Source organism: Elephas maximus, chromosome X (genome assembly GCF_024166365.1).
Source record: "Elephas maximus indicus isolate mEleMax1 chromosome X, mEleMax1 primary haplotype, whole genome shotgun sequence".
Taxonomy (NCBI): Eukaryota; Metazoa; Chordata; class Mammalia; order Proboscidea; family Elephantidae; genus Elephas; species Elephas maximus.
In genome coordinates, this window is record NC_064846.1 from 147,099,054 (window position 1) to 147,110,967 (window position 11,914).

Genomic DNA, 11,914 nt, shown 5'->3' on the forward strand with positions numbered 1-11,914 from the left:
ATTTAGGACCCCAGGCGCCACAATTCAAAGTGGGATGCAGAATGTTTTCATAATAGAATTATTTTGCCCATTGACTTAGAAGTCCCCTCAAACCAAGTTCCCCAGACCCCAGCCCCAGCTCCGCTGACCTTTGAAGCTTTCATTTTATCCCAGAAACCTCTTTGCTTTTAGTCCAGTCCAATTAGGCTGACCTTCCTTGTATTGAGTGTTGTCTTTCCCTTCATGCAAACCAGTTCTTATCTATAGATTGATCAATAAAAAGCCCTCTCCCTTCCTCCCTCCCTCCCCCCTTTGTAACCACAAAAGTATGTGTTCTTCTCCGTTTTTTCTATTTCTCAAGATCTTATAATAGTGGTCTTATACAATATTTGTCCTTTTGCAACTGACTCATTTCGCTCAGCATAATGCCTTCCAGATTCCTCCATGTTATGAAATGTTTCAGAGATTCGTCACTATTCTTTATCGATGCGTAGTATTCCATTGTGTGAATATACCACAATTTATTTACCCATTCATCCGTTGACGGACATCTTGGTTGCTTCCAGCTTTTTGCTATTGTAAACAGAGCTGCAGTAAACATGGTGTGCATATATCTGTTTGTGTGAAGGCTCTTGTATCTCTAGGGTATATTCCGAGGAGTGGGATTTCTGGGTTGTATGGTAGTTCTATTTCTAACTGTTTAAGATAACACCAGATGAATTTCCAAAGTGGTTGTACCATTTTACAATCCCACCAGCAGTGTATGAGAGTTCCAATCTCTCCGCAGCCTCTCCAACATTTATTATTTTGTGTTTTTTGGATTAATGCCAGTCTAGTTGGTGTGAGTTGGAATCTCATCATAGTTTTAATTTGCATTTCTCTAATGGCTAATGATCGGGAGCATTTTCTCCTGTATCTGTTGGCTGCCTGAATATCTTCTTTAGTGAAATGTGTGTTCATATCCTTTGCCCACTTCTTGATTGGGTTGTTTGTCTTTTTGTGGTTCAATCTCTTTTTTTGTTATGGGTCTATTTAGTTGTTCTACTTCTGAATGTGTTAGTTTAGGTAGGTAGTGTTTTTCCAAGAATTCATCCATTTCTTCTAGGTTTGCAAATTTGTTAGAGTACAATTTTTCATAGTAATCTGAAATGATTCTTTTAATTTCATTTGGCTCTGTTGTGATGTGGTCCTTCTCGTTTCTTATTCAGGTTATTTGTTTCCTTTCCTGTATTTCTTTAGCCAGTCTAGCCAATGGTTTATCAATTTTGTTAATTTTTTCAAAGAACCAACTTTTGGCTTTGTTAATTCTTTCAATTGTTTTTCTGTTCTCTAATTCATTTAGTTCAGCTCTAATTTTTATTATTTGTTTTCTTCTGGTGCCTGATGGATTCTTTTGTTGCTCACTTTCTATTTGTTCAAGTAGTCGGGACAGTTCTCTGCTTTTGGCTCTTTCTTCTTTTTGTATGTGTGCATTTATCGATATAAATTGGCCTCTGAGCACTGCTTTTGCTGTGTCCCAGAGGTTTTGATAGGAAGCATTTTCATTCTCGTTGCATTCTATGCATTTCCTTATTCCCTCCTTGATGTCTTCTATAACCCAGTCTTTTTTCAGGAGGGTATTGTTCAGTTTCCAAGTATTTGATTTCTTTTCCCTAGTTTTTCTGTTATTGATCTCCAGTTTTATTGCCTGGTGGTCTGAGAAGATGCTTTGTAATATTTCGATGTTTTGGATTCTGCAAAGGTTTGTTTTATGACCTAATATGTGGTCTATTCTAGAGAATGTTCCATGTACGCTAGAAAAAAAAGTATACTTTGCAGCAGTTGGGTGGAGAGTTCTGTATAAGTCAATGAGGTCAAGTTGGTTGATTGTTGTAATTAGATCTTCCGTGTCTCTATTGAGCTTCTTACTGGATGTCCTGTCCTTCTCCGAAAGTGGTGTGTTGAAGTCTACTACTATAATTGTGGAGGTGTCTATCTCACTTTTCAGTTCTGTTAAAATTTGATTTATGTATCTTGCAGCCCTGTCACTGGGTGCATAAATATTTAATATGGTTATGTCTTCCTGATCAATTGTCCCTTTTATCATTATGTAGTGTCCTTCTTTACCCTTTGTGGTGGATTTAAGTCTAAAGTCTATTTTGTCAGAAATTAATATTGCTACTCCTCTTCTTTTTTGCTTATTGTTTGCTTGATATATTTTTTTCCATCCTTTGAGTTTGAGTTTGTTTGTGTCTCTAAGTCTAAGGTGTGTCTCTTGTAGGCAGCATATAGACGGATCGTGTTTCTTTATCCAGTCCGAGACTCTCTGTCTCTTTATTGGTGCATTTAGTCCATTTACATTCAGTGTAATTATAGATAAATAAGTGTTTAGTGTTGTCATTTTGATTCCTTTTTATGTGTGTTGTTGACAATTTCATTTTTCCACTTACTTTTTTTGTGCTGAGACGTTTTTCTTCGTAAATTGTGAGATCCTCATTTTCGTAGTGTTTGACTTTATGTTTGTTGAGTCGTTACGTTTTTCTTGGCTTTTATCTTGAGTTATGGAGTTGTTATACCTCTTTGTGGTTACCTTATTATTTACCCCTATTTTTCTAAGTACAAACCTAACTTGTATTGTTCTATATCGCCTTGTATCACTCTCCATATGGCAGTTCTATGCCTCCTGTATTTAGTCCCTCTTTTTGATTATTGTGATCTTTTACATATTGACTTCCGTGATTCCCTGTTATGACCATTTTTTTTTAATTAATCTTAATTTGTTTTTGTAATTTCCCTATTTGAGTTCATATCAGGATGTTCTGTTTTGTGACCTTGTGTTGTGCTAGTATCTGATAGTATTGGTTTTCTGACCAAACAATTGCCTTTAGTATTTCTTGTAGCTTTCGTTTGGTTTTTGCAAATTTTCTAAACTTGTGTTTATCTGTAAATATCTTAATTTTGCCTTTATATTTCAGAGAGAGTTTTGCTGGATATATGATCCTTGGCTGGCAGTTTTTCTCCTTCAGTGCTCTGTATATGTCGTCCCATTCCCTTCTTGCCTGCAAGGTTTCTGCTGAGTAGTCTGTACTTACTGTTTCTCCCTTGAAGGAAACCTTTCTTTTCTCCCTGGCTGCTTTTAAAATTTTCTCTTTATCTTTGGTTTTGGCGAGTTTGATGATAATATGTCTTGGTGTTCTTCTTTTTGGATCAGTCTTAGATGGGGTTCGATGAGCATCTTGGATAGATATCCTTTCGTCTTTCATGATGTCAGGGAAGTTTTCTGTCAGGAGATCTTCAACTATTTTCTCTGTGTTTTCTGTCCTCCCTCCCTGTTCTGGGACTCCAATCACACACAAGTTATCCTTCTTGATAGAGTCCCACATGATTCTTAGGATTTCTTCATTTTTTTAAATTCTTTTATCTGATTTTTTTTCAGCTATGTTGGTGTTAATTCCCTGGTCCTCCAGATGTCCCAGTCTGCATTCTAATTGCTCGAGTCTGCTCCTTTGACTTCCTATTGCGTTGTCTAATTCTGTAATTTTATTGTTAATCTTTTGGATTTCTACATGCTGTCTCTCTATGGATTCTTGCAAGTTATTAATTTTTCCACTATGTTCTTGAATAATCTTTTTGAGTTCTTCAACAGTTTTATCAGTGCGTTCCTTGGCTTTTTCTGCAGTTTGCTTTATTTAGTTCTGATGTCTTGAAGCATTCTCTAAATGAGTTTTTTTTTTTATTCTGTATCTGATACTTCCAGGATTGTATCTTCATTTGGGAAAGATTTTGATTCTTTTGTTTGGGGGGTTGTAGAAACTGTCATGGTCTGCTTCTTTATGTGGTTTGATATGGACTGCTGTCTCCGAGCCATCACTGGGAAACTAGTTTGTCCAGAAAATCCGCTAAAGAAAAAATGCAGTCAGATTCCTATCAGAACTGCCTTTGGATTATAACCGCCACCTTGTTCCCTGTAAGGATGAAAGTCTGAGATTTGGATCATATATGCTTGGCTGTAGCTGGTTCTGTGTTTTTAGTCCAATTAGGGTGGATTTTTGGTCCCTGGGTTTTTTTTTGGTTCCTTCTCTCAGGCCGGAAGAGTGGGTTAGGAAAAGACCAAAAGAAAAAAAAAAGGGGCGGGGGGAGCAAAGTGGCCACGGAGCCGGAGCTGTTCTTCCTCTGGCTCAGGAAATTCCAATGTTAATGAAGCTGCCTGGGGAGGGTGGAGAAGGGATCAGAGAGATAGGAGAGTAGCACCTCAGAATATAGCCAGAGTTGCTTGTCTTGCTTGGAATGACTATTTTATCTGAGACTCCTGAGGGGCCTGTTGCCTATGTGTGCTGGCTGTGTGGAGATTGCCCCCGGGGATCTGGCCCACTGAAGCCATGGTCAGATCCTCCACTGCCAGTCCCACGCCCAGCGTCAAGGTTCCCCTGCTGGAACGGTGCACTCCCAACTCCAAAATCAGTCACTGCCTCCCGGGGACTTCTCCCACCGGCTGCGTCGCCACGCCGCCGTCGCGAACCGGCTAAGCCCCGTCCTGGGGTGAGTTCCGGGGGGGTAGGGCTGCACCCCTTGTTTGTGCCATCAGCTCCCCTGGGCCCTGCCCTATATCGGGTGCCAAGGTTACCTGACTGGGTCGCTGGCTCCAGGCTCTGAAAACAATCACTGCCTCCCCGTATTTGTTCGTTCTCCCGTCTCTAAATCTGTGTTTGTTCAGGATTCGTAGATTGTTATGTATGTGATCGATTCACTTGTTTTTCCGAGTCTTTGTTGCAAGAGGGATCCGAGGTAGCGTCTACCTAGTCCGCCATCTTGGCCCCGCCTCATGATATTTTAAAGCGTATTTACTGCAAAATGAAAGTTGCTGATGAAGAAAGCAAGATAAACTTCTGAAAGGAAAGACAAGTTTACTGGACCAAGAATCTTCAGGAGCCAGAAGGGTTCCTGGACGTCTCTTCCTCTGAAACTAAAAGGAGAGATGAAGTGATGGGTGTAAAGGAGAGATGTAGCTGCTAAGAGAAACTAAGGCAGCTCACAACCATACCAGATTCTGTTGAGTTGATTCCAACTCTTGGAGACCCCTTGTGTGCCAGAGAATAAATGTGCTCCACAGGGTTTCCAATGGCTGATTTTTCAGAAGTGGATTGCCGGGCCTTTCTTCCGAGGTGCCTCTGGTTGGACTAGAACCTCCAACCATTTGATTAGCCACCCAATGTAAAGTGTTAACCATTTGCACCACCCAGGGACTCTCAGTTCACAACAACTTTCCTTATTAACTGAAGACTGATGTCTTGGTCATCTTGCTAGTTTCCTTTTAGCTTCTGTCTATCCTTTTGGGTGCTCCCTGAGACACCTATCCTAGGCCACATTCCACCAGAGATGTAAACATCTTCATGTTTGTATGATTTTAGAAGACTCCAAGCCTGGAAAGCATTTTAAAATCCTTTAAACATAACAGGTATTTAGAAGACGTATTTTTTGAGTAAGCCTTCTTGCTGAATCTCCACAAATTCTAGATTATCTCATTTCGACTCTGTGGTCTATCCTAAACCAAACCACACCTCTTTCTGTCAAGCTGATTGCAACTCATGGCAATCCCATGTGTTTCAGGGTAGAACTAGGCTCCATAGGGTTTTCAATGACTGAATTTTTTGGAAATGGATCGCCAGGCCTTTCATCTGTGGCACCTCTGAATTAACTCGAACCACGAAAACTTTCCTCCCAATGAATACACTGCTCGTTGGGTTTACGTCATGTAGAGATAGCCTTAGATCCAAGTACCATTTTCCAGTGTTCTTTTTTAAAAGGAAAATTATTACAAAAAAATCGTTTATTTTAATATTATCTTTTAAAATTTTATTGGATTTCCAAAGATATTACTTTTAAATTAGGTTTGAAATTTGCATTCACATGGTACAAAAATTGAAATAGTAAAAATTCTGTTTAAATGGGAAGAATGTCCTCTTCCCGAAAGAGAACTACTGTTACGAGTTTTTGTATCATAGTGGTTAACTTTGGTGAAGGGTAAGGCAGTACACAATACTAGGGAAGCCAGCACAACCTATCCAAGGCAAGGTCATGGAAGCTTCTTAGACACATCCAAACTCCCTGAGGGACTAAATTGCTGGGCTAAGGGCTGTGGTGTTCATGGTCTCCGGGATCATCTAGTTCAATGGGCATGACATATATTATAAAGAAAATGCTCTACATTCTACTTTGGTGAATAGTGTCTGGGGTTTTAAAGCTTGTGAGTGACCATCTAAGATACTCCACTGCTCTCACCCTGTTGAGCACAGGGAAGAAAGAAGAAAACTAAAGATACAAGGGAAAGATTAGTCCAAAGGACTAATGGACCATATCTACCATGGCCTCCACCAGACTGAGTCCAGCACAACTAGATGGTACTCAGTTATCCCCACTGTCTGCTCTGACAGGGATTATAACAGAGGGTCCCAGACAGAGCTGGAGAAAAATGTAGAATAAAATTGTAACTCACACACACACAAAAAAGACCAGACATAGTGTCTGACAGAGCCTGGAGAAATCACGAGAGTATGGCCCCCGGACACCCTTATAGCTCAGTACTGAAGTCACTCCTCAGGTTTACCCTTCAGGCAAAGATTAGGCAGGCCCATAAAACAAAATGAGTCTAAATGGGCACACCAGCCCAGGTGCGAGGAAGAGAAGGCAGGAGAGGACAGGAAACCTGGTAACAGGGAACCCAAGGTCGAGAAGGGGAGAGTGTTGACATGTTGTGGGGTTGGCAACCAATGTCACAAAACAATATGTGTATTAATTGTTTAATAAGAAACTAGTTTGCTCTGTAAACCTTCATCTAACATACACTAAAAAAATAAAATTTAGTTTCCTGATAGAGGAGGAAAGATAGTAATGAACAAGATATGAAGCAAAGTGTAAGTGGCAAGGAACTGGACTCAGGTTCAAGATTTTTTATTTTGGATCATAGTAAATGAGCCCCAAATCTTTTCAGGTTATCTGGCCTTGTATATGTCAATGATTGTATTGTCATTGAATATTGTCTTTTCCTTTTCCTTATTCACACAGCTCACTTATTTTAGTATCCACATAGCTCTGGCTATACCGTCCAACTCAATGCTCTGGACACTGCGTTATTCATTTTCTTACCTGAGAAACATTTTGTAGTGAAAAGAATTGTGAATTAAGAGACACAGGGTAAGCCTCTGGCTGGTAGGAGTGGTTGAACAGTGTGAGTTCCAGAGGGATTCACACCAGGGGTCTAATCTAGCTGGCTCAGGTGCTAGACTTGCAAACTCAAACACATTACCAAACACTCTGAGCTCCAGGTTCTTCTTCTGTGAAGTGGGATTGACAAGCCCTGGCTTCTAGGGCTGGTGCATTGTGTGCGAGGCATGAGAAGCACCTGGCAAAGTGTCTGCGCATATTGGGTCTTTAAAAAATGGCACTTATTACTATGATCATTTTGACACCACACAATACCAACGGCCATCTGAGAATTTTTTGTCTTGTTTTCTCCAGGGTTTGTAAGAATACGCAGCGCTCTAGGACAAAGAAAACCAAATGAGAAGAAATACTACTTAGAAAGAAAAACTAAGTAATATTTTACAATACCTCCTTGTCCTCGAGTCAATTCCAACTAAAACCAACCCCATGTAGAACTGCCCTGTAGGGTTTCCTCGGCTATAAATTTTAAAGAAACAGATTGCCAGGTCTTTCTTCTGCAGTGCCCCTGCATGGTTCTGCACTCCCAACATTTATGTTAGTAGTCAAGGTCAAAGCACTTTCTCACTCATTAGAGAGTGTCATAGTTATCTAGTGCTGTTATAACTAAAATACCACAAGTGGAAAGCTTCAGCAAATAGAAAATTATTTTCTCACAATTTAGGAGGCTAGAAATCTAAATTCAGGTGCTGGTTCTAGGGGATAACTTTAACTCTTTGTTTGCTGTGGGGGAAGGTCCTTGTCTTTCTTCAGCTTCTGTTTCATCTTTCCTTGGAGATCTCACCTAGCATAGCAACTATCATTCCTCACTTGTGATTACTTGCTTGCTGAATCACCTCCTTTCTCTCTCAAAAGAGACTGGACTTAAGACAACCCTCGGACAAAAAACAAAACAAAACACTGCTGTCCAGAAGATTCTGACTCACAGGGATGCAACAGGACACGACAGAATTGCCCTATAGAGTTTCCAAGGCTATCAATTCTTACGGGAGCTGCGTGCAACATCTTTTTCCTCTTGAGAAGGTGTTAGGTTGTCTCAAGACAGGCCTTACAATCCCCCTCTTTACATAAAAACACACATTCGCAAATGGCATTATAACCACGGTATTGGGTCATTATTTACAGCACCTTTTTGTGGGACATGGTGGGTAAGTTCAATCCATATTAGGGACTATATTTTTAATGTGCATGTGGGTAGACTGTCCCAGTTTAATGCAACACAAAGCTCCTAGAAGTGCTATGAAGGACAAACAACTTTCCCTCCCAACTGCCGTTCCATCTACGTCACCCCAATTTTCATCACCACGGCCAAAAGTCCCGTCTTCACTTGGCGTTTGCCAAATGACACTCAAGACAACCTCATTCTACTGTCCTTTCAATGGCATGGCCTCTGGATCCCCCAACCAAAGACAAAAAGCTACTAACACTGGCTTCCTTACATGGAATATCTCCCTATTATCTCAGAAACCCTGGAAATGATGTGCATAACACACACAGTCAGCATTTATGTTCAAGTGCACTGGGACAAGAACACAGGACACCTTCCGGAGTGCTCCAGGGGGATTTCTCTCTGCTTTACCCCCAGTTCCAGAGGCAGTGTGAAGAGCTGGTTGCCATTCCAGGCGCAGCCATTCTACGCTGAGACACATGATGGGAGTGTCTGATCCTGCCCACCGCTCCCATAGCCTCATCTGGACTTGCCCCGGCCCCCAGCCTCACCTCTACCTGCTCTTCGCACCACCTACCCTTCCCTACCCTATGTTCCTAACTTAAAATTCCCCCAGCACACACTGAGAGATTCGAGCATCCCAAGGCCCCAAAATGCCCTCCCTCAGGACATTTACACTAGAGAGTGTCCTGAAGTGCTCACTCCTTTTCTACTAGTCCTGAGGTCTTGGAGAGTCTCTCAACCCTCTCCTTATTTTGTTGTTGCTGTTAGACTCTAAAATCTATACACCGGCTGCCACACCTTTACTTAAAGGGCCCCAGTACTAGCATGGAGCCTTCCAAAGGGCAGACGCTCAATTACTGTTTGGGGAAAATAAGAGGCAGGGAACAAGAGGTCAAATCATCACAATTTATTTTCTCCCACATCCTTAAGTAAGCTAAACAAATCCAAGCACATGAAAGTTCTACTTTTACCAAATGGAATAAGGGAAACCAAGAATTGACCAACTTTTATGGTTTTTCGCCTCTACCTTGTCATCCCAACTAACTCTTGTAGATGTCTTTAATATTTCCAAGGACATTCCTATTCCGATACCACGTTAACTAGTTCCGGATTTATAAGAAACGTTTCAAGGATTTTCAACTTGTTTTACACAATATAAAACTCTTACCCTGAAATCTGAAAAAAAACAGCAATACATGAGGTGAGTTTAGATGCTGAATCTTAACAATCCTTCAATTAAAAAGAACAACATGTGAAAAATACAAAAAACGAGCTAAATCTATAAGTCACTCAAGTGTAACGGGAATATGAGAAGACATACATGTGCCTACTCCGGCCCCATGTTGCCTCTACTACTTAGAAGGCTAACCAGCCACTTTGAACAACAAAGTGAAGGATCTGCATCAGACTTCACCAGGGATGGGAGGACCGGCTAGACTCTCCCTGACACTAGCCCTGGCCCTGGCATGAGGACAAGCCCCAGCCCATTCTCTGCCTGAGGCTGTCTCTTACTCATCTCCCCAAGTTTCATTATACAAGGCTTCTAAGGCACTGGAGTTGGTATCCTTGACTTTGGCCAAAAACTCCAGGATTTTTGCCTTGCTGGCTTCAGCTTGGGCTCTGGGACCCCACAGGAATTCATAGCGTGGAGGATCACTGTTGGGAACCTGCCGGTATTCCAGGTACTCTGCCTGCACCAAATCTTTGGTGATGAGCTTCCGGGGCTCCCCAAAGATGAAGTGCATCTTCCCATCGTACATCTGAAACACATGCAGGAATTCCCACATCTCCTCCTCGGTGGCCCGGTTGCCATTCCTGTAGATCATGGCCAGGAGAGGCATCAGAATCCCGGTCTTGGGAAACCCCCTGCCACCACTCAGATCCTCTTCCTCAGCGATCTCCAATTTGCTGACAACGGTATACGATTGACCTTTGGAATCGACTTCCTTCACGTCAAGGCCAAAGACCAGCTCTATGCACTTAGAGGCTCTCCTCAGGATCTCAGGGAAGTGCTCCTTGTACCTTTTGTTGATGATCTTCAACATTTTTCCCTTGGTAATGTGCTCTTGCATTTCATACTTGGACAGCAGGAACTGCAGCAACATGGTCACCCTCCTGGTTAGGGGGACTCTATGTGACCTCTCATTGGGGTCTGGGGTAGAATAGGAGCTTGGCCGTTCCTCATCTTGGCGCTTGGCCCCTCTAGGAGCTCTTCTGCCTGAAGCACCTACAGTAGCAGTGGTGGTGGATGGCGCTCTCTGAGACCCCTGGGGAGTGTGAGCAGCAGGAGAGTTCTGCAGAGGCCCCCCAACAGGAGAGGAGGAAGAATATGGGGACCCTTCCTCCTCTGCTGCAGTGGCCTCAGCACCCTGGACACGGTGGGTGTCACCTTGGGCCTGCCGACGTTTCTCGCGGGCGCGGAGCTTACTTTTATGACCACGAGGCATGATGACTCTGCTCAAGGACAGTAGGCAGGAGTGGACAAAGAGGGCAGGCGGTGCAGGCCCACAGGAGGACGAAGGCTGAGAGGATGTGCGCCCCTGTAGCAGAGATGCCTCCTTGGCTTTCACAACAGACGCCTCTGCAGGATTTTTGAGGACACAGCTCTAGAACCTCACAAAACTCCTATTGTTCCGGTCAGGACCCTGTAGAGAAAATTACAGGATTACGTTGTAGATTGTCAGCCCTGCTTGGGGCATACTGGGGTGACAGCAGGGCCTGACGCTAGGGACTCTCTGTACTGGATTATTGGGGATTCTTCTAATTTCACTCGTAGGGCCATAATATCAACTGCCAGCAGGGCCAGGGCACCTCCCCCCTCTACTAATCTGACCCTGAAACCTCAACTCCCTCTGGGACCCACAAGCAGAAACTGAAGGAGCAGATCAGTCACCACTCTTGGCACGGTGTCTCAGTGATGACAGCACACTGGGGCCCATTCTGTCTGGGGTTCCCTGGAGGCCTCAGTCCTCCACCAGGGTTCTCACCATGGTTACCCCCTTTTACCAGGGCCCTCACCTCCCCAAAATGCCCTGAGAGTTAGTGAGTGCAACTCACTAAGTCACCATACCCAGTTCCTCCAGGTCCGAATGCAATATTGGGGCTCTCTGTTTCTTCCTTCTTTTCTGGGAGGAGTCACCTCCTCAGAACTGAGGATCCTCACCTTGACTCCCATTAGAGACCATGTTTCCTGCCTCTGCAGAAAACTACCTTGGTACACCTTATTGTCGAGTCGATTCACAGTCAATGCAACCCTAGAGTACAGAGTAGAACTAACTTCATGGAGTTTCTAAGAAGTGCCTGGTGGATTTGAACTGCTGATCTTTTGGTTAGCAGCCATAGTACTTAAGCATTATGCCACCAGGGTTTCCTCTCCTGAATAAGCCTCTCCATTAGTCCAAGGACTTCATGTCCCAGAGACCACCTGTCCGTAGGAACGAACCAGGAGGCACCTCGACACCTCTGACCCTGGCTCCACTGGGCAACAGCAGTAGGAGGCTTTTCTGCATCCTCCTCTCTTCTTGGGGGAGGGGTGAAGCGGGGTTAATTCCCTATTGCCTTCTAAGG

At 43.1% G+C, this 11,914-nt stretch overlaps 1 protein-coding gene across 1 annotated transcript; it reads right to left on the reverse strand.

Annotated features, from left to right (window-relative positions):
* Positions 1-9,855: 9,855 nt before the first annotated feature.
* On the reverse strand, positions 9,856-10,794 carry LOC126068837 (melanoma-associated antigen B2-like). The gene has a single exon (XM_049871530.1). The coding sequence runs from the start codon at positions 10,792-10,794 to the stop codon at positions 9,856-9,858; it is 939 nt and encodes a 312-aa protein (XP_049727487.1).
* Between the last annotated feature and the right edge of the window lie 1,120 nt (positions 10,795-11,914).

Bases quoted from the DNA above. Each gene is read 5' to 3' on its own strand.
- LOC126068837 (XM_049871530.1), bottom strand. From the start codon at position 10,794: ATGCCTCGTGGTCATAAAAGTAAGCTCCGCGCCCGCGAGAAACGTCGG.